The following is a 27,192-nucleotide window of genomic DNA, read 5'->3' on the forward strand; positions in this document are numbered from 1 at the left end:
TCTGTGTATTGATGACATGTATAGCAGGGGTCCTACAGACAGAGCTTGAGAACACTTGATCCCAGTCTGTTAACTGCTTCTCATTTTCTGTCTGCAGAGTCCTAGTGGGATCGGAGCTGGAGCCAGCATCTGCCAGGACAGTTTATCCATGCTTTGATGAACCGGCACTGAAAGCAACCTTCAAAACTAGGATTGTCCACAATTCCAGTTATGTGGCCCTTTCTAATATGCCAGCTATAGGTAGGTACATGTATTCTAGTTCAGAAGTCTTACTTTATATGATAAAATTATTCATGAACTAGTCATTTATATTAATAGTAATACATATCTTATTACTTAAATATTAGTAATTAGTAACATAGGAAATCTATGTTGTGTAAGCATGTATGTGGACATTACTGAGCTTACCTTCTGAAAATGCTAATTCCAGGCTTTCGTGATGGTCCGGTAGTTTCAGGACTTTCTAAACTGTTGACCCCAATTTAAGTCTGAAGTTTTGAAATTTCTGACTTCACTCTGACTTTCTTGATCGGTATTCTTAGGGTTAGTGGCCTATGGTACTAACCTGAAAAAACTCTTAGCTCCAAGCAGCTTCCTCCCACTGCTACTCGAACCCCGGGTGCTGGGGCTATCTGAACCCCCAAAGCTCTCTGTCTAGAAGGAAAGATAAGAGCCACTGTACACCTGGAAAATTACAAATATCCACATTTATTTTAAAGCATCCACTAATTCCACTCCCTGGCACTGTTCCCTTTGAACCCAGTGGTCATCAACCTTGTCCTCAGGGCCCACTAACAGGCCAGGTTTTATGTATTACCTTGGGGAGATGCAGACTAGAATACTGCAATCACTGAGCAGCAAATGATATCACCTATGATGTATTTCATTTATCTTGCAAACCTGGCCTATTAGTGGGTCCTGAGGACAGGGTTGATGACCACTGATCTAACGCAATGCGCCCAGTCAGGGCTTGGTTGTAGAGATAGTTGTAGAGATCTCTATGACTAAGCCCTGATTGGGTGAAAAGCATTGGAGGGAGTGGTCCCAGGGCGGGAACTGTCACTACCATGTTTGTAGATGCTTTTACAATAAACATTGACATTTGGGATCCAATGTGCGGTGGCTGTTATCTTTAGAAAGTCACGGTTAAACTGCATTCACACCTAAGACCCAATTCACACTGAGGGTGTTTTGCAGGAGCTATAGCGTTAAAAATAGCGCCTGCAATCCCCCCAAAACTCCTGCTCTATTCACTCCAGTGTGAAAGCCCGAGGGCTTTTACACTGGGGCGGTGCACTGGCAGGTCGTCAGAAAAAGTCCTGCCAGCAACTTTGGCAGAGATTATCCTTGCCTAGGAGGAGGAGATTAGATTATATACACACAATTATGTAAGAAGCTTGGTAAAGAGATCACATCTATAAAAAGACTTCCGATCACAGAAAGGAGAGCGGAGAACAGACTTCTTATCCCATATTAGTGGGTATTTACCATCTTCCCCATTACAAGTCCGCACCATCACTGCACCAAGAAATAGTATTCATGAACACACAGCACCGGACTACAGACCAGGTGAACAAACTATAAGGAGTGGCCTCAGTCTCCATGTCTCCACCAAACCACACACCCTGATGCATTTCGCCCTATGACTAAGCCCCCCTGGGCAGGGGCAAAATGCATCACGGTGTGTGGTTTGGTGGAGACATATAGGCTGAGGTCACTCCTTATCGTTTGTTCACCTGGGCTGGTCGGGAGTAGCGGCAATCCTTTCCTTTTTACATTTACTAGCCCTCTGGATTTCTATCAGGATAAGCCTGCACACCCCATGCTATGGGGCACAGGGATATACATTCACCTCTACTTTGAGCGGTGACAAAAGCAATATAACAGGTCACAGGTGCATTTGATCTGCAGCAGACCTGTCATTGGCCTGCTTGACCTCATGCAAGTTCATGCTGCTTTTGTATTCTCGTTGACTAGTATGGAAAAAGAAGCAGTTCTGATGTGAACAAAGCCAATCTTTATTCTCCAAAAATAATTCATACACATCCACTACTTATTGGCCCTATAATCAATTTTTCATTATATAGTTTCTTACTGTGTTTTCTGCCTCCTTGTCATATCTTCCGTGAGCTCCCATACCTCTCCCCTTTCCCTTCATTCCGATTTGTTAGGAATGCATACTGCACATTAGTTGCAGTTATGTAAACTTCAAATTCCATAGTCCCCAGTCCATCCTGGAAGCAAGCAAGAAAGGGTGGCTACGTTCCTACATACAGTGGGACCATACAAAGTAGCCATCCTTTACATTGCAGAAAAAAAATTCTTTGGAAATCTGGAGGAGGCTGAGAGGAATAGGAAGTACTATTCTAGATTAGGAATACATAACAGTTTTTTTTAACCAGAGTTTAGTATCACTTTAATGTTTGAGTGCATCCTACAACTCTGTGTTTTTTACTTGGACCTGGTTCTGATCTTTTAAACTCTAGTTAAGCATAAAGGGGGTTATTTATGAAAGGCAAATCCACTTTGCACTACAAGTACTAACTACAAGTGCAAAGTGCACTTGGAAGTGCAGTCGCTGTAAATCTGAGGGGTAGATCTGAAATGAGGGGAAGCTCTGATTTTATTATCCAACCATGTGCAAGCTAAAATGCTGTTGTTTTTATTTTCCTTGCATGTCCCCCCTCGGATCTACAGCGACTGCACTTCCAAGTGCAATTTCAAGTGCACTTTGCCCTTGTAGTGCAAAGTGGATTTGCCTTTAGTAAATAATCCCCCAGTGACTCTTTGCTGTAGGCTCCATTTCTGCTACTTATCTGCACTACACACACTTGTCCTCCATCATTTTATTGAGTCAGTCAGTAGCATAGTACTAATTGATAAATATTATTGCTGTTAATTATGTAGCTGAGCTAGGCACAGATATGCGCCAGGGCATCTTTTTATTCCCAGTCTGGCATTACCCCCGAATTCATAAACCTAAATAACATAGGCTAATACACACGTCCAAATATTACAGCTTGTGCCATTATATTATTATTACTTTTAAAATGTTTATGCCCATTTGCATTTAAAATCATCTTCAATCTCTAAGCTTTTTTAGCGTGCAAATAGTAATTTACAACTATGGGCAAAAAAAACAGATTGTCATCTCGTCACATTTGTTTAATCAACACATTTTTCCACAGCATAAAAACACTGTCCTATGATCTGAACATGAGATACAATATGATAGTCATCAAATAAAGTATTGAAAGGTCTCCACCTAAAACATATGAAAGAGTACTTTTATATCAAACATATATATGTAAATTCATCAAGCCTTTAACACTAATAAAATAACTAAATAAAAAAATGAAAAAGATGCTCAATGGTTAATTAATTATTGTAAATTGAATTTACCAATATTACAGTATTTACAATGTGTGCTGCAGCATTTCTTTGCAAGTGATTTTCACACAATTTGAACAGTATGTGCATTATCTGAAAATGTTAACATGTTGCTCAGCCTAGTTGCTGAGACTATTTAGGGACCATACAATCAAAGGGGCAGGCGATTAATTCAAATAACTCAGAGCGCTGCCTAAGAGCTCATGGTGTCAATCGGTGTGAACAATCTGCAATGTAAATAGCCCGTGTACAGCAGTCATACACTTTCCTCAGTTCACAAAGCTTTAAAGTGGAAATAAAGTTGAAAAATAAAAAAATGGAAACAGACAGACTATTTAAAGCGGAGGTTCACCCTAATAACATGTATATCTGACCAACTCCCTTATATTCGTAACAAGTACTGTCCGCAATTAGTTTTTTTTTTATGCTGTATGTACCTTGTAATCCATTTTTTCAATCTACTTCTCCCCGCGGGAGTAGGCGTTTCTATGCCTAGGGGGATTGTCACCTGAGAGGTCGCCCAGATGATTGATGCCTGTTCCCCCCTGGTGGATAAGGCCCCACCCCCCAGATTGCGTAGGCGCGCACAAGTTAAGGGGTTTCCGAAAGAAGCCGAACATGCATACGCAATACGGGGGGCGGGGCCTTATCTGCCGGGGCGAACAGACTTCAATCATCTGGGCGACCTCCCAGATGACAATCCCCCTAGGCATAGAAACGCCTACTCCCGCGGAGAGAAGTAGATTGAAAAAATGGATTACAAGGTACGTACAGCATAAAAAAAAATAAAAAATTGCGGACAATACTTGTTACGAATATAAGGGAGTTGGTCAGATATACATGCTATTAGGGTGTACCTCCACTTTAAGTATAGACATGCAATGGGGGTTATTTAGGAAAGGCAAATTGCAAGTGCAAGTACAAGTGCAAAGTGCACTGAAAATTGCACTGAAAGTGGAAGTGCAGTCACTTGGGGGTTATGCAATGGGGGTTATTTACGAAAGGCGAATCCACTTTGCACTACAAGTGCAAAGTGCACTGAAAATTGCACTGAAAGTGAAAGTGCAGTCACTTGGGGGTTATGCAATGGGGGTTATTTACGAAAGGCAAACCCACTTTGCACTACAAGTGCAAAGTGCACTGAAAATTGCACTGAAAGTGGAAGTACAGTCACTGTAAATCTGAGGGGTAGATCTGAAAGAAGGGGAAGCTCTGCTGATTTTATTATCCAATCATGTGCAAGCTAAAATGCTGGTTTTTATTCTCCTTGCATGTCCCCCTCGGATCTACAGCAACTGCACTACCAAATGCACTTTCAGTGCAATTTCAAGTGCACTTTGCACTTGTAGTGCAAAGTGGATTTGCCTTTAGTAAATAACCCTCAATGTCTCTTCTGCAGCAAAAAATATATATTGTGACAATTACATAAACAAAAATAAATTGATGAATTGATAATATTTTTTATTGAATATTAAGACAAAATGAATATATGTTTTGTTAGAGCTGTCCCTTTTTAAGGGGAATACAGTCTAAAAGCTGAAGTAAGTGAATTAATAAGCGCACTCTCACATACCCATAATAATATATCAACATGAACCATACAAAATTATGTAAAAACGTTTACAAATTCTAACACCAGGAAGTGTAAATCTCTCCACCAAAAGACTGTGAATGTGTGAGGCACTTAGCATACATATACATAAATAATGTTCATAAAAATATACAAATTAGATGTAAAAAATCAGTCCACATGAATAATTAAAAAAATGTGAAGATTGGACACCAGGTTAGTGATTGTGCTTTCCTCTCCATCAAGAAAATAGATATGCAGCTCACTCATCGGGGATTCCTGACCCCTATTACAGGAAATCAAACAATAGTCTTATTTATCCTTAGCTGGCAGGTTTTTACATCAGACCCTAGAATCAAACACTCCAATTGCATCAGACAATGGACCAAGGATACTAGGAAGGTGTGCACCCAGATGTATTAAGGCGCTCCTGCACCCTTAATTATAAGCTGCATATGGCTCAATCGCATGTGGAGAAGGAAAGAGGAATCTCTCATAGTGTAGTAAGTAACATTTTATTAATAAAAGCATAAAAATTGCACTTACAATCAGTAAAACGATTCAAGCATTAAAATATCAGTGAGTCAAATGTGTGTCAAGTCAACTGATACATAAATACCTAAATAACATTATCGGTAATTGGTGTGATGACACACCAATTACCAACATTTTTATTTAGGTGTTTATGTATCAGTAGACACACTTTTGACTCACTATTAGCCCAACTTCTTATGTTACTTATTCTGTCTAGTGTGTACATCACTTTTAGTTGCAATTCTGTGTTTGTTTGAATATCTCTTTAGTAAATGGAATTCCTTTTCCTACAGCTATGTCCGAAAGGGAGGATGAAAATGGAACTAAATGGACGGTTACCACATTTAACACTACTCTGAAAATGTCAACCTATATCACTGCTTTTGTGATATGTGACTTTGATTACGTGAACACGACGGAAAGGGGCAGTGAGGTAAATGTAATCTTTTTAAGTACTTAATAAAATTTGTTAGCAACATTTAGGGCCCACTCACACTGATACGTTGGGTAACGTTAGGTAAAATGTGCATTTTACTGCACATAACTACAACGCACATTAATGCATGCAACTAAGAGCAGTGTTTGGCAATGGCATTCATTTTTGCATGGCACCCATGTGTACCTAATCAATAAACCGCAAGCATTTTATCACACAGCAAGATGTGAACAGCCCATGTATTGAAGAACATAGTACAAGTGCCTTGAGGCTGGATTCACACCTATGCATTTTTAGTGCTTTTTGCATTTTGCAAATTTGCACTACAGTCCATTTAACATGGTTTCCTATGGAACACGTTCTGTAGTGCAAATCTGCAAAATTCACTAAAAATGCATAGGTGTGAATCCAGCCTTATAGAGTACAACATTATTCAATATTTTTTCCAAGAGTACATCTAGAGATTTAGGCCCAGATTCACGTAGATCGGCGCAAAAATGTGCGGGCGTAACGTATCTCATTTACGTTACGCCGCCGCAAGTTTTTCAGGCAAGTTCTTTATTCACAAAGCACTTGCCTGTAAAGTTGCGGCGGCGTAGCGTAAATCACCCGGCGGAATTCAAATTTGGTGGGTAGGAGGCGTGTATCATTTAAATGAAGCGCGTCCCCGCGCCGAACGAACTGCGCATGCGCCGTCCGTAAAATATTCCAGTGTGCATTGCTCTAAATGACGTCGCAAGGACGTCATTGGTTTTGACGTGGACGTAAATTACGTCCAGCCCTATTCACGGACGAGTTACGCAAACGACGTAACTTTTTAAAATGTCAACGCGGGAACGACGGCCATACTTAACATTGGCTGCGCCTCATATAGCAGGGGCAACTATACGCTGGGAAAAGCCTAACGTAACGTTGTAACTTTACTGCGTCGGCCGCGCGTACGTTCGGGAATTCGCGTATCTAGCTAATTTGCATATTTGGCGCGGAAATCAACGGAACGGCCACCTAGCGGGCAAAAAAAAAATTGCAGTTAAGATCCGACGGCGTAAGAGACTTACGCCTGTCGGATCTAATGGATATCTATGCGTAACTGATTCTAAGAATCAGTCGCATAGATACGACGGGCCAGATTAGGACTTATGACGGCTTACATGGCGCTGCGCGGTCGTAAGTCCTTTGAGAACCTGGGCCTTAGTGACCTAATGCTATGAAGTGCTGAATTCCTTATTGCACCTGTTCAAGTTAAAGCCCAACTCCGGGCAAAAATTTACTGTGCATCAGTTAAGCTGGCCATTCCTGTTGAACTGGCCGAATTTCAATCCCTGTATGGGCAAGGTGGTTGTACAGAAGTGGAAGGCACTAGTTACATTTTTATTCAAACTTTATTAAAATGTCAAAGAGACATTTTATTAATGCCTCTCACAAATAAACTGCAGTGCTGTGATCGCTGGTGAGATTGCGTGAACCCTGGTACGTTGCAGAAGAATGCATTTTTTTTGTTTCCTAAATATTTTATTAAAGGTTTTCACGCACAATACAGTACAGTAAATGATTCCATAGACATCACTGCAGGCACACTAATGCATATAAAAACAGAACCACACATGGTATACAGAAGAATGCATGTAGAATGCTGTACCATGTACTTGTATGAGAAAGTCTTTTGTTTTCTTTGTATTGCTTCCTTTATGTGAAATCTCTGGTGTTCCTGCCAGTCCCTCTGCTTTCCTATTAAAACTGACCACACTAAGTAGGAGAACACATTGTGGTCAGTTCTCTAGCTATGCTGGGAACTCAGCGTGCTCTCCTCCAGTGATCAGACTTATCCTGACACCCCCCCCCTCCCCACCCACTGTACAGCCATTTACTGCGAAGCTCAGTGTGCTGCTGCTTCTCCCCCCACCCCCACCCACTGTACAGCCATTCACTGGGAAGCTCAGTGTGCCGCTGCTTCAATTGCATTGTACAGTTTATAGGTCACATTAAAGGTGGAAAAAGTTCTGAAATTATTTAACTTTGTCTATTTTTTTTACATCACATAAACCTGACATTTAGACTTTTTATATCCACTGTATATATAATTCATATTATATAGACTGAGGACCTGCCTATACAATCAATTATATTTTTTCCAAGTCAGGTAGCCATTATTTATTAAGGATTTGTTATTCTTTATTTCAGTCAGGTAGTCACCAGGTAGCCAAATTGGTAAATTGAGAAGAAGTTGTGGAGCTAGTCTGCAAGCTGTGTGGCTACCGTATATCTATAAACTTCGAGTGACTGTTGGAATAAAAGTTTGGGTCTGGTTAATGAGACCCCTATACATTCCCGAATACCTCACCAAGAACAAAAGGTAGTGGGAGATCTGGCTAGTTTGAAATACAACATTGTAGAAGCCCACAGAGACTTACTTCTGCAACACTAATGGATAGACTATTGCCTTATCTATAGAAAGAAGATAACAGCTGCTGAACAATTGTAAGTGTTTTCAATGTGCTGGAAAATCTCTGCTTAACCACTTAAGGACCGCCTCCTGCACATGTACGTCTGCAGAATGGCACGGCTGGGCACAAGCACGTACCTGTACGTCCTCTTTAAGTGCCCAGCCGTGGGTCGCGGGCGCGCGGCCGCGACACGGTCCGAAGCTCCGTGACCGCGGGACCCGCGGACCCGATCGCCGTTGGAGTCCCGCGATCGGTCCCCGGAGCTGAAGAACGAGGAGAGCTGTGTGTAAACACAGCTTCCCCGTTCTTCACTGTGGCGCTGTCATTGATTGTGTGTTCCCTGATATAGGGAAACATGATCAATGATGTCACACGTCCAGCCCCGCCACCCTACAGTTAGAAACACATATGAGGTCACACTTAACCCCTTCAGCGCCCTCTAGTGGTTAACTCCCAAACTGCAATTGTCATTTTCACAGTAAACAGTGCATTTTTAATGCATTTTTTGCTGTGAAAATGACAATTGTCCCAAAAATGTGTCAAAATTTTCCGATGTGTCCGCCATAATGTCGCGGTCACGAAAAAAATCGCTGATCGCCAGGATTAGTAGTAAAACATTATTTTTTTTTAAAAATGCAATAAAACTATCCCCTATTTTGTAAACACTATACATTTTGCGCAAACTAGGGTTGTCCCGATACCGATACTAGTATCGGTATCGGGACCGATTCCGAGTATTTGCGGGAGTACTCGTACTCCCGCAAATACCCCTGATACCAAAATAGAATACTCACCCCGTCCCTCCCCCCCCCGCCGCCGCCGTCGCCGTGATGCCGCATCCCACCGCCGTTCGCCGCATCCCTGCTACCGTCGACTGTGTAATACGCCGGGAACATTACAGCTTTGAATAGCTGTAATGATTCGCACCGCGCATAGACACTCCCCCTCGCTCGGGTGAACTGTCCAATCCCGAGCGAAGGGGAGTGTCTATACGCAGCGCGGCGCCAATCATTACAGCGATTCAAAGTTGTAATGTTCCCAGCGTATTACACAGTCGGCGGCAGCGGGGATGCAGGTAAGCGGGACATGGCTGCATGGGGGGAGACAATGGCTGGATGGGGGGATACATGGATGCATGGGGGGAGACAATGGCTGGATGGGGGGAGACAATGGCTGGATGGGGGGATACATGGCTGCATGGGGGGAGACAATGGCTGGATGGGGGGAGACAATGGCTGCATGGGGGGGAGACAATGTCTGGATGGGGGGGATACATGGGGGGAGACAATGGCTGCATGGGGGGTGACAATGGCTGGATGGGGGGATACATTGCTGCATGGGGGGAGACAATGGCTGGATGGGGGGAGACAATGGCTGGATGGGGGGATACATGGCTGCATGGGGGGAGACAATGGCTGGATGGGGGGATACATGGCTGCATGGGGGGGAGACAATGGCTGGATGGGGGGAGACAATGGCTGGATGGGGGGATACATGGCTGCATGGGGGGAGACAATGGCTGCATGGGGGGAGACAATGGCTGGATGGGGGGATACATGGCTGCATGGGGGGAGACAATGGCTGGATGGGGGGGATACATGGGGGGGGGACAATGGCTGGATGGGGGGATACATGGCTGCATGGGGGGTGACAATGGCTGGATGGGGGGATACATGGCTGCATGGGGGGAGACAATGGCTGGATGGGGGGGATACATGGCTACATGGGGGGAGACATGGCTGGATGGGGGGATACATGGCTACATGGGGGGAGACAATGGCTGGATGGGGGGATACATGGCTGCATGGGGGGAGACAATGGCTGGATGGGGGGGATACATGGCTACATGGGGGGAGACATGGCTGGATGGGGGGATACATGGCTACATGGGTGGAGACAATGGCTGGATGGGGGGATACATGGCTGCATGGGGGGAGACATGGCTGGATGGGGGGATACATGGCTGCATGGGGGGAGACAATGGCTGGATGGGGGGGGAGACATGGCTGCATGGGGGGAGACATGGCTGGATGGGGGGGATACATGGCTGCATCTGTGGGGGGACATGGCTGCATCTGTGGGGGGACATGGCTGCATTTGGGGACACATTTAAAAAAAGTATCGGTATTCGGTATCGGCGAATACTTGAAAAAAAGTATCGGTACTTGTACTCAGTCCTAAAAAAGTGGTATCGGGACAACCCTATCGCAAACTAATCGATAAACGCTTATTGCGATTTTTTTTACCCAAAAATAGGTAGAAGAATACGTATCGGCCTAAACTGAGGAAAAAAACTTTTTATATATATTTTTGGGGGATTTTTATTATAGCAAAAAGGAAAAAATATTGCATTTTTTTTAAAATTGTCACTCTATTTTTGTTTATAGCGCAAAAAATAAAAACCGAAGAGGTGATCAAATACCACCAAAAGAAAGCTCTATTTGTGGGAAAAAAAGGATGCCAATTTTGTTTGGGAGCCACGTCGCACGACCGCGCAATTGTCAGTTAAAGCAATGCAGTGCCGAATCGCAAAAACTGGCCGGGTCCTTTACTTGCATTTTGGTCGGGGTCTTAAGTGGTTAATAAATACCATCAATGTTCCCAAATGTTTGTTACCATCTGGAGAACTTTTTTTTTCTTCATTTTTGGATAGAGTTTGGTTAAGGCCAGGTTCACACCTATGCGAATTGAGTGCGGTTTCAACCGCATCCAAATCGCAGGACATTTCAAAATACATTGTTTTCAATGAGGCTTGTTCACATATGTGCGATGCATCCGCACTGCGCATTGCCTCCAAACCGCGTGCGGTTTTTATGTCTTGCGGTGCGGCTCAGGTGCGAATTCAGTCCCATTATCTTCTATGGGTACGCATCTAATTCGCAGATGTGTTGCGGTTTGAACGGAAGTTTTTTTTCCTCCTCCACCACCTCCCCCTTTTCCTAGTTCCTCCTCTGTCTGTTTCATGCTGCTGAGGTGAGTAGCCATGTCCAAAAGACGGAGCAAAAAAGTCACTGCTAAGGTGAAGGACTGTGTGGATTCCGAGGAGCTTATCCGCCTTGTCAGGGAGAACCCACAACTCTATGACACCCGGCATACTAAATATAAGGACAATGTTTTGAAAAAAACTACCTGGGTTGAAATTACCAAAAGCCTTTTGCCAGAGTGGAGCATGTGCTCATCCCAAGTTCAAGCTGACAAAGGTAAGTTTGATTTATTTTTTCATTCCCTAACTTCTAAAATTATAATTCTAAGTAGACCCCAATAACTACAGTGCGTACCCCCCACAAATCCAGAGCAGGCCTTTATCCAAGCATGCATTCTGTCAGGGCATGTAAAGTGTGCTAACCCATACCATGCCACATGTTTTCTATCTTGGCATGTTGTTTTAGCAAAATCCTAATGCACCCTGTCCCCGTGTTGCTGGTGGCAAGGGACTCATTCCCACACCCTTGGTCATTGTTTGTATGAGTCTGCGTGTGTGTCTATCACCAAAATATGTAAACTCACTTTACCAAGTATGTTTGCAGATCCTTGGGGGAGTGACTATCTGTATTTGTCATCCTATTTTGACGTTATTGGCCATGGTGGTCTTACAAAGACATCATCCTCTGTACAATGACACCCAGCAGAACACACATAACAGTGTCACAAAGCCACGTTTTTGTTTTTTTTTCCAATTTCAGGTAGAGAATAACTTCGGAGTCCTTAATATTTTCCAAAAAAATTAATTTATTGTTTTTTTTTTCAAGCTGCATTCAAATTACACATAGTGACATTTTTAGCTTAGTATGTTATGTTTTAATATTTAAATGGCCATATATTTTGATGCCAACACCACATATTTTTTTTTTTTTAAATTGCCTGCATCTGCCAAGGTAACTCGCCAGATGGCGATATAAAGTAATTTAGAAATTGATCTCGAATCAATTTCCCACTGGTAGTGCCCCTAGTCAAACTCCACTGTGCCGCCTCCATGTTATGCATCATGGAATCCTCAAAATCAATTCCATCACGTTCTCGCACATAGTTGTGCAGTGCACACGCAGTTTTGACAGCAGAGACAGCATGCTCCAAACTGAGATTGATGGCGGTGTGCAATATTCTCCATTTATTGGAAAGAATTCCAAATGCACACTCTACTACTCGACGTGCCCTAGTGAGCCGATAATTAAATATTCTTTTATCATTGCTCAGCGCTCTACTTGAGAATGGTCGAAGAAGATTTTTACCAAGGGCAAACGCTTCGTCCCCTACAAAAACAAATGGGAGGGCTGGCTCATTTGTTCCGGGCAAGGATGAATCGTTAGGTAAATCCAGACTATTCTCCCTTAGCATTTTCCCAAATGTGGAATGACTAAATACACCAGAATCAGAGCTGCTGCCATAAGCACCCACATCAATATAAATGAAATTATATTTGGCATCTACCACTGCCATTAATACAAACGAAAAATATTTTTTATAATTAAAAAACTGACTCCCACTATAAAATGGCCTCAGGATGCGTATGTGCTTCCCATCGATGGCTCCCACACAGTTTGGAAAATTACATCTCTCCCAGAATTCCTCCGATATCTTCAACCAATCTTCTTTTGTAGGCTTTTTGAAGACCAATGGTTTTAGTACATTCCATAAAACAAGGCATGTTTCATGTACAATGCCAGATATAGTTGATTTTCCAACCTTGAACTCATAGTGGAGACTTCCAAATGAATTTCCTGTAGCTAGGTACCTTCAACAAATAAGAAATATTAAATAATTATTATCTTCTCTTTTTTTCAGTGGTATACATCAAGAATCGGTGGCGAAGCATGCGTGATGCCTTCAAGAAATACAACAAACATCTAAGAGAAGTGAGGAGTGGCAATAGAAACAATACACATACACTTACCAATGTCAGGCCAGTACCCGGACCCAGGAAACCAACCTTACCCCTATGTTCCTCCATCCTACACTTCCAGCTTTCAGGAGCCAACTTCAATATATGAGGTACAACAGAGGCGAACTCCATATCCCATCCCATCCCCAATCCCTTCAATTAGGCCCCAAACACAAATGCAGGGGATGTATGTGCCACAGCAACATTGGCCACAGCAACATGGGCCTCAGACACATGTGCCACAGCACCATGGCCCACAGCAACATGGGCCTCAGACACATGTGCCACAGCACCATGGCCCACAGCCACATGTGCCACAGCACCATGGCCCACAGCCACATGTGCCACAGCACCATGGCCCACAGCACCATGTGCCACAGCACCATGTGCCACAGCAACATGTGCCACAGCAACATGGGCCTCAGACACATGGCGAGTCTAGCCATGCTTCAAGCACCGAGATTGATGAAACTACTTCAGCAAGTCAATACTCCTCAGACACACCATTATTTACCAAAACATATCAACATCTCTAAAGTTTACGTTATGCCCACAGTAAACAAGCATGTGTGCATATTTTGTATCAAAGTTTAGTCCTGAGGTAAACTTGAAGGCAAAGTTTTTATTTTTTATATTATTACAAGAAAATATATGTTGTCTATTTCTTTATTTTTGGGAGAAAAGTAAAAAATAAATATATTTTTGGGCATCTTATGTCTGGTTGTTCATTTATAATTACAGATGTTGGATAGTTGAACCCAAAAAAGATTACATGCTTCAACATAAAATTTTAAATGCACATAGGTGTGGAAAAGTACCTTAATGTGATTAATAATCTTTGTGCAGGCTGGATGCTTGCTCTGAAGCATGTGTTCTGGCGCTCCAAACTAGGGTACGTTAGTCCTAACAATTCATCAAAACTTAAAAAAAATAAATAAAATTAAATAAATATTTACTATGGAACAATGGAGAAAGAAAATGTTTAGCAAAATGAAAAAAAAAATCACCTGGTTATTGACATGCGTGTATAATTAAAAAACTTGTCTTCATGCCCACGGAGATCTTCATATAATATCATGAACTGCCCTCTTTCATCCCTATTTGCAATGATAGGATGAACCCAATATCTTCTTCTTCTCCTCCTCCTTCTCCTCCTCTCAACTTCCAGCAAGATTGCTGCTGTTGCAGCAACAACTGTAGGCATGATCATGGGCAGGGCAGCACACATTTCTTCTGAAATCCAAATCCAATTCCACACTATACTGAATGCTCGTGAAAAAGGAAGAGTCCAAGAAAGGTCACTCCCTTTTATTACCTACATCATCACACAGCTAACAATGATTGGCCCTCACCAAAAACGCAGCTCAAATAATTATTTCTTCTAAATCACACCCGATCCGCAGCTAAACCGCAGTTGATCCGCAGAACACCCTCTAGAGAAATTCGCAACGAGAACGCAGCTCCAAAACGCAACGCACTAGTGTGATTTCGGCCTTAATCAACTCTGTTTTTTTTTTTGTTTGTCTGTGTATCGCTGGGAAGATTATCATCTGAGATACAACAGCAATTAAGAGGGCTTGAGTCACTGAGGCTGGGTTCACACTTGTCCGACAAACGGTCCTACATTGGGAGCCTCATGTAGCATGACGTGTGAAAATCAATGTTTCCCTATGAGAGCTGTCTTAACTGGTCCTACACAAGTCGGTCCGACTTTGAAAATACTCCCTGTACTACTTTTGGTCCTACATTGATCCTACTTCAGGCCCATTGAATATCATTGAAGTCGGACCAAAGTAGTATCCTGTTCATGAAAGTAGGATGGATGTAGGACCAATGTAGGATAAATGTAGGACCAATGTAGCAGAGCAAAGTAGGATGAAAGTAGTGTAGTCAGGGCCGGTGCAAGGATTTTTGACACCCTAGGCGAAACCCAATTTTGCCGCCCCCACTGGGTCCGCCCCTGACTCCACCCCCTTCGCCAGTGTTAAATGGTTTGATTTAACCCTCTAACTTCTACATCTGCAAGACAGCTCGTTCTTTTGAAAAACATAAGACTTAGGCCTCTTTCACACGAAGCGGACCGTTTTAGTGTCCGCTCCGTGTGTGTCCGTTGGCTCAGCGGGGATCATCCGTAATCCCCGCTGAGCTGTCGGTGGACAGGGCGGTCCCCGCACACTGTGCAGAGACCGCCCTGTCTTTCCTCCGCTCTGATCATCTGATCCGTCCTGCCGGACGGAAGAAAAATAGGGTTTTCTTCCGTCCGCAAAAGCGGATCTTTGCGGACGTGGATGGTTGCGGACGTTAGCGGATGCTCCATCCGCTAACGGACGCGATCCCATAGGGATGCATTACAAGTCCATAAACTGACTTGTAATAAACGGACGAATGGTCCGCTAATGTGAAAGGGGCCTTACTAGCAGGATCACCAGGTTAATATAAAAGAGAAAACCTAAAAAAAAAAAAAAAGAAGAACAAAACTAATGCAGCCACCCATCTATAAATTGGTAATCTGCAGTAAATTAAATATTTTGTTTTAATACCACTTTAAGAGGATAAAGTTAATCAAGTAATTATGTTATACAATTAATATATAGGCAGATGATGGTAAGGAAGGAGTTAAAACAAGAGATAAACAGACTGGAGTAAAGCTACTTCCAGTGCTGACAAGGAAAGAGAGTGAAGGGGGCTGTCAGGGGGGAGAGAGAGGGGGGGCTGTCAGGGGGGAGAGAGAGAGTGTGAAGGGGCTGTCAGAGAGAGAGAGAGAGAGAGAGAGAGAGAGAGAGGCTGTCAGGGAGAGAGAGTTGTCAGAGAGAGAGAGAGAGGGGGCTGTCAGAGAAAGAGAGAACTGTCAGACAGAGAGAAAGAGGGGGCTGTCAGACTGAGTGGAGGGAGAGAGAGAGAGAGAGGGGGCTGTCAGAGAGAGAGAGAGCTGTGAGAGAGCTGTGAGAGAGAGAGAGAGGGCTGTCAGAGAGAGAGAGGGCGAGAGAGAGGGCGAGAGAGAGAGAGAGAGAGAGGGGGGTTGGCAGGGAGAGAGAGGGGGGGTCAGAGAGATAGAAGGGAGCAAAGTCTGGTAAATGAAAGAGCTTACTCACTTGGGAATAGTCAGTCTCACTGGTTCATCATTCAGCAGTGTTTTGTGTGTCTGCTTGCTTGTTTTGGATCTTCCCGCCCACCTCCTCTTCACAGACGAGTGCACAGGAGGGATGGGACGCAGGAGAAGTCTCTGTAGCTGCTCCGGGCAGACATGGTGGATTGGACAGAGGACACAGGAGGGGCGGGACTCTGGAGAAGTGTGGAGATCATGTGACATCATGATCTCAGAGCAGAGAGGGGGAATATCTGGACACACCAGAGCGGAGAACGCACTGCTGGGGGAACTGCATAGCTGATGGACACATCAGAGTGGAGAGAGCCCTGTGCGCGGGGGGGGGAGGGGGGTCGTCGGCGGCGGCTCTGTTTGACACATGTCAGAGCTGCCTGCTAGATAGTGGAAAGCTCTGCACAGTGCGTGCGGGAGTAGAATAAACAGCGGCTGAGCGCCCTAGGCGGCCGTGCGCTCCAAGCGGCTGCTTAATCCGCCTAGTGGTAGCGCCGGCCCTGAGTGTAGTAGTGTGAACCCAGCCTCAAAGGATCATTACGGATATATTGACAGGTGCACTTGACCTTCAGCTGTGCTTGTTCTCACCTGAATTTGTCCTGGGAATTCAAAACCTATTTCATATAGGTTTCAGCTGGTATAAGCAGTGTGAACAGCAAGCTTTGACAAAGCATTTGCACAGCTTTCAGCAAGCTTTGTTGAAGCTATTAAAGTACCATTACGTTCCAATTTCTAGATATTGAACATTGATTCTAATGGGAGTGTTAATTGCCACTTTAATTTAAGGACCCGCTCATGTACATATACGTCAGTATGTTAAAGATGGATATCTCGGTAACGGCAGCAGCTGCTGCCACAACCGAGATATCCATCTCTTCAGTGAGCGGTCCTGTAAACGATAACGGTGGTCTCCGTGGTGGATTCGCTGCGAGATCACCGTTATCGGCGCCAGGAGAGGCCCCCCCTCCCGCTGCTCTCCCGTGCCCTCCGCTGCTTACCAGAGCCGTCTGCAGCGGCGGAGGCGATCGGGTGTTCAAACCACACAAGTGAGGTATCACCGCGATCGTTAGAGCGAGAGCAATAATTCTAGACCTCCTCTGTAACTCAAAAGTTGCAACCTATAGAATTTTTTAAACGTCGCCTATGGAGATTTTTAAGCGGGCGCAATTTTGACGCGTGACATGTTGGGCATCATTTTACTCGGCGTTACATTATATTTTACAATATAAAAAAAATTGGACTAACTTTACTGTTGTCTTATTTTTATATTCAAAAAAGTGAATTTTTTCCAAAAAAAGTGCGCTTGTGAGTGAGTGAGTGAGTGAGTGAGAAACGTATATAGCGCAACACATGCGAACTGAATCGCCTCTGGGCGCTTAGTATCCTTTCCTTGCTGTACTTTTGCCCTCAGAAAATATGGGTTTTGAGTTTTTTTCTAAAGGCCAGGTGATTCACCTCCAACCGGATGCTGTTTGGTAGAGCGTTCCATAGTCTAGGTCCTTGGATTCCAAATCTTCGTTCTCCTTTGGACTTGTATCTGGCTTTGGCTTGTAAGACCGCTGCGCAAATACGGTGTGAAAAAAAGTATTGCAATGACCGCCATTTTATTCTCTAGGGTGTTAGAAAAATAATATATATAATGTTTGGGGCTTTTAAGTAATTTTCTAGCAAAAAAAAACCTGTTTTAATCTTGTAAACACCAAATCTGAAAAACAGACAAGGTCCTTAAGTGGTTAAGCAATCTGCTAGAAGGTTTCAGCAGGCTTCAAGAAATTAATCCTACTAGCAGATTTTTTTAAAGTGGCAATCAGCACTCACAATTCAAACTGGAACTGAATGGTTGTAAAGGCATGAAGATAAGGGAGTTGTAAAGGCATGAAGATAAAAAACCTTCTGTGTGCAGCAGCCGCCCTAATAATTACCTAAGCCCCATCTCTCTCCAGCGACGTCCACGACTACCTCGGCTGACTGGGACTCCCCTTCTCATTGGCTGAGACACAGCAGTGGTGCCATTGACTTCCGCTGCTGTCAATCAAAGTCAGTTAGCCAATGAGGGAGGGAGGAGCCAGGGGAGCCGAAGAGGGACCCGAGAAGAGTATTCAGGCTGCTCTGTGCAAAACCAGCTGCACAGGGCAGGTAAGTATAACATGTTTGTTTTTTTATTGAAAAAAAAATAGACTTTACAAATACTTTAAAAGCTTTAATAAAGCATGTTGAAAAGCTCTGCAAAAGCTTTGTCAAAGCTTGCTGTTTACACTGCTTTTATACGAGCTGAAGCCCGTGTGAAACCGGGGTCACCAGACAACCTAAAGTGTTTCTAAACCCAGGACCCTGCATTCACTATATCTGGTCTCCCACAGTACACAGAACATAGAAATGCAATTATTTTAGTAAATACAAATGGCTAAATACCTTTTCTCATCAGCAGTTATAGCAGTCTTGTGACTTCTATTAGTGTCTGGTTAAAGCTTGTAGGAGGAATTTTCATTCTCCCCTGACTGTCTTATGAGTCTGCATGGCCCCTGATCCTCTCTCTGAATAGTGCTGATTGGCCCTGTGCTGATCACATTCACTCTCCCAAGAAAAGCAAACAGAAACTCTCTAACAATACACACCAGACTGAGCATGTGCAGCTTGCCCCCACGGCTCTGTTTTATCAAGAGATGGTTTGAGGACTGTGGAAGAAGGGGGAGGATCAGAAGAGACAGGATCAAACAGCCTTTTTATACAATGCAGAGGATTAACCCCTTAGATTCTACAGTGAGTATAAAGGCCCGTACACACAGTCAGACTTTCGGCCAACAAACTTCAAAATCAACAAGTTTTCAAATTTGTCCGATCGTGTGTACGCTCCATCGGACCAACATTTTCGGGTTTCATCGGACAAAAAGTTTGGTCTGCAAACGGACAAACTTTACGACAACAAAAGTCCGATGGTGCCTAGTCCGACCGTGTGTACAGCAAGCCATCTGACTTTTGTACAAAGTGCAAATACACATGCTCAGAACTAATGTTAAAATCAACCAATAATAGCAGAAGTTAACCAAAGGGTGGCGGTAAAGAGCAGAAAAGAGCAGAAAAACCATGTGATGTTGGGAAAGTTTTAGAAAAGTTTTCAGAAAAGTCCGAGGGTGTGTATGCTATGGGTGTGACCGGACAAATCACTTCGGACAAAAATCTAAGGGAAAGTTTGTCGGATGTCCGACCGTGTTTACGAGGCTTAACAAGCATACTTTACGCATATATAGCACAGGGAAGATTTTCCTTTACTTCCTCGTCCCAAGACAATTGTAAAATATAAACATTTACCATCACTTTTCGTTCCAGTGGCAATATTGGTGATCAGGACACAGAAAGAGGGTGAATCTCTCAGGCAATAAAAACCTGACAGGGAATCTAACCTTTCCCTAATAAATCAACACAAAAAAAAATTATGGTCTTAGCTACACTAAAGTACATGTTTTGCCATGCCTGGCCAGCAAGTATAGACAGTTTTTATTTCATATGCTTAGATTAACAAAGTTTCTGTGTGTTCTGCTAAAAATATCTATTCAGGGAAAACATCTGCACAGTGTGTGCCACAAGTTATAATAGTTGTATAGTAAAGCGATGAAAAGCAGAAGTGATGAAACACAGGAAGTCCACATGCATCAAAGGACATTTTTTCTCTATCCTAGGGACAGCAGGTCATGGAGTGCCCTAATCTAAAAATTACTAAACATCTTCTTTAAATAACACTGCAATAAAAATTCCCCAAAAAATCCTTGTGTCGACAGATGTCTGTAACAGCAGAAAAGGACCAATGAGACTGCCGTTTTTTTGTTTTTTTTCAAGAGTATAGATAGCAGCATGTCTAAATTCACTCTGCTGGAAGTCACATTACCTCTGCTGGCACTACTCCTTCAGTGAAATACCACGTTCTTAGTAGTTTTGAACTTTCTTTCTGCTAATTTGAAGTCAATGTCCTTGTGTTCTTAAACTTTGATTCATATTGAAAATACTGCCCTGCTGAACCTTATTCACACTCTTAGGGCCCTTTCACACGGGCGGATCCCATGATCCCACGTTCCATATATATCCATTTGCTCAGCGGGGATCGCTCCGTTAATCCCCGCTGAGCCGGCAGATGACAGGGCGGTCCCTGCACACTGTGCAGGGACCGCCCTGTCAGATCTCCGCTCTCCCCTATGGGGGATCGGATGAACACGGACCGCCTGTCCGTGTTCACCCGATCCGCTCTGCAGACGGATGGAAAAATAGGATTTTCCTCCGTCTGCAGAATTGGAGCATAGTGGACACTGATGAGATCGGGTGTACGCTGATACCCGCTATCCCATAGTGATACATGTATGTCCCTTTTTCATCTGTAGACGGATGGATGAAAAAACTGACATACTGTCCGCTGGTGTGAAAGGGCCCCTTAATGTCATTAACCCTTTCTGCCAAAACAGTTTTTTGCACATACGTAAAATTGGCCTGAAGATTAGTTAAAACCCCAAAACTGTATATACTGTATTTTCTGAAAGCAGAGACCCTAAACAATAAAATGGTGGTAGTTTCAATTTTGTTTGTCGCACAGTATTGGTTCAACGTTTAATCTCAAATTTTCAGTAAATAATACACTAACGTTAATTTTAGTGCAACAAATGCATAGTTTTGCATTTGTAGGATACAAAAGATGAGGTTGTGCCAGGTAAATAGATACCCAACATGTCAAGCCTTTTGTACCCATGAAACAGCATCAAGCTTGGGTACCAAAATATTCCATAGACAACACTTTAAAAGCACTTACAAGTCCTCATGTTAGAATTAACCATGAATAGTGACCCTAGAATTATTGCTGTCACTGCGGCATGCACAGAAATGTGTAACCCAACACAACAGAGTTTTCGTATGTAGGTTACCCTGACGTGTGCACTTGTATGTTTGTTTATGTGCTTGTATGTATGGGGGTTTAAGTGCTGAGGTGTAATTTACAATTTTTTAAAAAAAAATTCCACTTAACTTTATTGCTACCAGATAGGGGGACTAGTAGCCCCCTATGTGATAGCATACGTTTAGTGACAGGTTTGCTTTAAAACATTAGGGTTCTATTAAATTAGGTTCTTACCAGGTAGGGGAGATAAGTGAACAGACTTTTGTTGATCATTCTCCCCTGTATCAGGCAAAACCCAACATGCAAGTCCCGGGCCTATCAGTAGGATAACAGAGCTAGGAAAAAATGGCGGGGGGACGGGGAGCAGCACCTCTGGGGGGTTCACAGAAGCAATTGGACATCTGTACAGACATCGAATTATTTCCTACTGAATGCCAACATTTGTCTGATTTCTAAGACATATGAAAGGGTTAAAGGTTTCACTCCTGCCCCCCCCCTTTTCTCTTCTTTCCTCAAGACTGTACATACTAAGTTCCTGAATTCTCTCCTGATATATTTTATCCCTCAGACCTTTCACTTATTACTGACTTACCATGCCTTATTCTGCACTGTATCTCTGTGTAAAGGTTGTCATCTTGGTAGAGGCAGGACTTTCTGCCTACACAGCAAGGGCTCTTTCCCTTTCTTATGCCCACACTACAAATTTACGCATATTCTCCTATTTAAGGACTTCTGTGCCAAAATGTCAACTCAAATCTTGCAGTTCAACATCCAAGATAGCTACTTGGAGCCCATAGCAGGAAACAAATTAGTACTCAATGGTGTCCTGTCAGGCTAAAGAAACAGTGCAGTGCCACCTTCAGATTGACATATATATCCAACACCTGCCTATGCCTATGTACCAGGAAATGCACTATTTTTTAGAAGGAATTACATTTTCAGGGTAGTGCTTTGGCACAGTTAACATTTCCAGATGCGTCATCGGATGTGATTGACAGCAGCTCCAGCCAATGGCTACGCTGCTATCAATCCCTCCAGCCTAGCCAATCAACAGCCAGGCTGGGAACCGAAGAGGATCACGGGGACGCGCGCGGGACTTTCAAGGGGTGAGGTAAGTAAAACTGGGGTTCGGGGGGGGGGGGGGGTTGGGGACCGTCGGATGTTTTTTCACCTTAATGCATAGGATGCATTAAGGTGAAAAAACATTTACCTTTACAACCCCTTTAATACATAGAACACATTAAGATAACCACTTTAAGCCCAGACAACCAGTTGCCCTAGCTTCACCCACTAAAATTAACTATTAACTAAATTTAATTTTCTATGTGGACATCCCTTTGGAATGTATTACTAGCTATTACGTGATATAGGTTAATTAAACAGTTTACTGTTTTTCTAACTCAAGTTTATAAAATACTGGAAGTTTACGTCAAAAAGATTAGCTTTTCCAGTCCTCCAAACATGGTGCAATTGATACTCTGTTTAGGATTTGTCCTGATGTCTTGTGATTTAGGAGATATGGTTTTCTTTTATGTAAATTATTATTACTATCAATTATTCTTTGGTAAATGTCTGGATATCTTGCATGAAATATAGATATGCATTCTTTAATATTTCATACAATGTGTGGCTTGTTAATTGGAATGTTTTAAAAAGCAGATTTAAACCCCCAACTTGTTGACATTTAGGACTCTTTCTGACATGCGGCAGTCCTTGTCACGTCTCTGAAAAGTGATGTGAGGATTATTTTGCAGAGAACGTTTGACAGACAGTCAGAAGTTGATATGTCGCCTCCTCCCCTTTTAACCCTAGAAAGGCTAAATCACCACACCACAATTGCCTGCAATGTACAGGGCTGCAGGGTGATTGGCATTATCACCCTTCAGAGCAAAACAAAAAAACTCTTCATGTGCAGGAAAAAAGCAATTAGTACATAATACGTTCACATTTTATATTAAAAATATGTTCATGCTTAAGGACAAGCCAGGAATTACTTACAAGCCAAAAATAGGTTTCTGACATTTGCTACTCTAGTACACTCCACCACTCCCTTCCAATAGGAATGTAATTTTGAGCACCACCACAGGTGTTCATGTTCTCGTTTACATCTAGTGCACTTCGGGGTTGGAATAGACTCCCTCAGAGAGCTCAGTAGATTGCTTTAAAAAAGGCCTGGCTTATTTTCTAAATGTACATACTATAACTGGGTACTAACATTTATAGGTAAAGTTGATCTGGGGAAAATCTTCGGGGGATCACGAAGGATTTTTTTCCCCTGCAGTAGCAAATTGGATCATGCTTTGCTGGGGTTTTTCACCTTCCTCTGGATCAACTGTGAGTGAGGGATTGTGTATATGCGATTGTATGTTTTTTTTTTTTTTTGGGTTGAACTGGATGGACTTTTTTCAACCTGGCTAACTATGTAACTATAAGATCCCCATAGTGTGTAATCTGTGAGGGGTGTAGTATATCCTAAAAAGAATGTAAGTGTAGCGCCCCCTTGCTTTCAGCATGGGCACTACGTTAAAGTTAGTGGGAATGGGAGAGTTACTTTGCTCCCATTCGTGTTTGTCTAAATTTGGGACTTTTGTCATTCCAGAGATGTCCACTGGGTCAGTCTGTGGTCAAGGGGTGCAATACCACCCCTTGCCGGCAGTTGGCGCCAGAGGGGTTCTGGCAGAGCAAGTTTTCCCCAGCAGCCAATTGGAGGAGTTTTCCCTCGCGGGGCATGCTGGGGGAGAGTATATCTGTGACAGGGGTCATGTGTTGGGGTTTTTTTTTCCCCGCGGGGTCCCCGTTCCAGGTGCGTAATCCACCTTCAGGGTACACGCATCCATGGACCCCGCCAGTGCGGCCCACCTGGCCAAAGCTGACAGCTGCATCGAACCTCATCCTGAGGAGAAAAGGGACCCCAGTCTTCCACTGGGTCCCATGACTTGTTGAGAGGATCCCAGCTTGGGATCAGGCATCCGGACCACTGACAGGTATGCTTGCTGTCATCCAGGGGGCCCATATAGGAAAAGTCAACTGGGAGAATTCGCTCTCTTTATTCACCTAAGTCCTTTATTGAAACTGGCCTGTGGCAGAGGCCCTAGAGCCGGGTCTGTGAGAGAGACTCGTTCCTCCCAGCTAGTTCAGAGTGACGCTTCGGCTGCCAGGCCTATTATAGGGGTCTGTCCGGGGGCACTTTACCCACTCCGAGCACAGTGGCGACGAGTTACTACAATTGGTACTATGCAGAGCAGTATTGATTGCTCCATTCAACATCCAGGCCTGATACCGCAAGGTTCTCTTCTCTTTCCTTCATCAACCTTGACCTTCCTAATACGTGTTGATGTTGGCCGTGTTTGGCCTGGGCAATAAAGCATTGAAAACCCTTTTATTGGCTGTCTGGACCTTCGCTCACTACCACTGTTCTCACAATTGCACCCCTAGACACCGCCAGGGTAACTTAGCAGGCCGATCCCAAAATCAACCAGCGGCTCCTTGGGGGGTGAGCGCTACATAAGGAAAGGGGAAAGACATTTAAGCCCCCCTTGCCTCATGGGATTGCGGCAGCGGAGTTCTTTATTTTTCCCTCAGTACAGAAAGGGAGGGAAAGGTTCCCATTGGATCCTGGATGGCTGGTGCTAGGGGTAGCTGTAGCTGGGCAGTTCAGGGGGTTACTAGGCTATTATTTGGCAACTTACTATAGACTAAAAAGTGTAGGAAGAACAACAATTGGTCCTTGGCTGCTCGAGATGGTCAGGTGACCACTGTATCTGGGCAGCTAAGGGGGTTGTTGTGAGGTTTTTGGTAAATAAAAAGGGAATTCAGAGCCCTAAAGGCTCAGTCACCTCAGTAGCAGCAGCTGTGGTGTTCCCTCCTGCCCTCCCTTTGTTGCAGGCCTTCAAGTTATCATGTGGCTAGTGTCACCTGAAAAGGCGGACTGTTTTTTTTAAATTGTTAGATAAGTTAAACGAAGTTATGATTTGTTTGCGGGGAGTTTCCCCTTTTTTATTATACAGCTTGAGCCATAGTGGCTGAGCTGTTTTCCTTTTGTGGTTTCATTAAAGTTTAACTTATTGTTAATAACATTTTAAAGCCAATAATAAAGGCCGCGGCCAAACATTTTTTCAAAAATAAGGTAGTGTGGTGTATTTATTTAAGTAAAAAAAACTGCTGTCTGCTATTCCATATATAATTGCATTAATCTCTGCGAAACATTCAGGGAGCAGATCAGCACCAACTGACCAACATCCCCCTCCCATTTAGCTAGCATTCGTAAAGGGTGTTTTTTCAGACAATTGTGCAGTAGCATAATATAGCATTGTGATATAAACCCCTTGGAGGTAGAAGCCCCCATGACCAAGTTAAACACTGAGACCATTCAGAAGATTGTAATTCTCTATTTTTACTTTTTTTGCATTGCTTTAGATACGAATTTGGGCACGGAAGGAAGTAGTGCAAAAAGGATATGCAAACTTTGCTCTGGCCATTGCAGGGCCAATGCTTTCATTCATGGAGGATTTTCTGAATGTCTCATACCCACTGCAGAAAACAGGTGAGTGTAGACGATGATATATGTCATATCACTTTTTGAATCAATTGCCATTGCTGACAGTTTTTTTAAGTTCACTGTAACATCTTGGTTTAGAGACAGTAAGGATTTGATGCTGGACAACTTTGGCTCTAATATGTAAGCATTATTAGGGAGCTGTAGGGATAAAGTTAATGTTATATTATGGTAAAGATTGGGGTAGGGGTTAAAGGTTCCTTGATAACCCCCACTGATACTTACCATCCCTATGCTTCCCTGCTAGCCTTTTCATCTGCTGGAGCCCTAAATTAAAATCACACGATATTCTGTTCCTGGGGCTAACACACTGGCCTTGCCCTCACGTGACAGGGCTCTGATCTGCTCAAGTGCCGAGAATTTTCTTCACTGCACCTAGAAAGGACTAATGTGCTCCCTACAGGTATATCTGCCCTTAATGGTAGGGTTTCACTTTCAGCTGTAGCGGGAGATCCGTTCTACATGAAATTAAGGTGCAAAACACATGGTAAATATCTAAAAATAAATAAATTAACTCATTCTGTATTTAACATGTTTTTTTGTGAATTTTTAATAATATTGCATTCATTTTTTCCGATGCAAATGCTCATGTGGTATTTAACTGTTAGAGAACTGAGCTTCAAAAGCTCCATTTTGAAAACTGTGCCAGGCTCTCATGGTGAAAATTGTGCTGACACGTTTGTCTCATGTTTGTCTACCAAATACAATGTCACTAAGGCTAAACTAGCTTTAAAAAATTTAAATATCGTTTTTTTTAAATTGGTGGCCCTGGAAGTCACATTGATACTTGCAAGAATTGGATTTGGGAATTGGATAATGTAGGCTGGTCTCCCAGCCATGCTGTTTAGGGAAATTGGAGAGACTTAATGTAAAGATCTTCTTTTCTTCTAGATTTTGTAGCAATGCCTGAACTGAGTGTTGGTGCGATGGAAAACTGGGGATTAATTACTTTTCAAGAAAACTCATTGATGTATAACCCAGACAAAAAGTTCTCCACTTCTAGAGCGTTGACTTCTCTGATTGTTGCTCATGAGATAGGACACCAGGCATGTGGTAAAATGTCCCAAATCTTTTTGATTATGCTGTTAATGAGTCTTTATAGTGAATGGATGTTGAATGGCTGAAAGTTTTATTAGTAGAATGTGATCAAAACATTGTGCCCATGAGCTGGTTTGACCTAAAAAATCTGGCAGAATAAATACGCATCTGAAATCTGAAAAATCAATTCTCAAGCCAAACTTTTGACTTAAAAATAAAACATATGCAATCTTGACCTATACAAGTAGCTATAAACACAGTTTCAAGGCTCTATGTTATAAAATATAAATAGTTTTATTAGTTATATATATACAGTACAGACCAAAAGTTTGGACACACCTTCTCATTCAAAGAGTTTTCTTTATTTTCATGA

At 43.1% G+C, this 27,192-nt stretch overlaps 1 protein-coding gene across 1 annotated transcript in view; it reads left to right on the forward strand.

The window, feature by feature from the left end:
• LVRN (laeverin) overlaps window positions 1-27,192 on the forward strand; it is a 200,482-nt gene that overhangs the window by 92,239 nt on the left and 81,051 nt on the right. Inside the window, exons 2-5 of the mRNA XM_040343826.1 lie at window positions 98-240; window positions 5,788-5,927; window positions 25,643-25,769; window positions 26,673-26,827. Coding sequence (XP_040199760.1) covers window positions 98-240; window positions 5,788-5,927; window positions 25,643-25,769; window positions 26,673-26,827 — 565 coding nt within the window. The remainder of the gene's footprint in view (window positions 1-97; window positions 241-5,787; window positions 5,928-25,642; window positions 25,770-26,672; window positions 26,828-27,192) is intronic.

This window comes from Rana temporaria, chromosome 1 (assembly GCF_905171775.1).
Source record: "Rana temporaria chromosome 1, aRanTem1.1, whole genome shotgun sequence".
NCBI classification, from domain to species: Eukaryota; Metazoa; Chordata; class Amphibia; order Anura; family Ranidae; genus Rana; species Rana temporaria.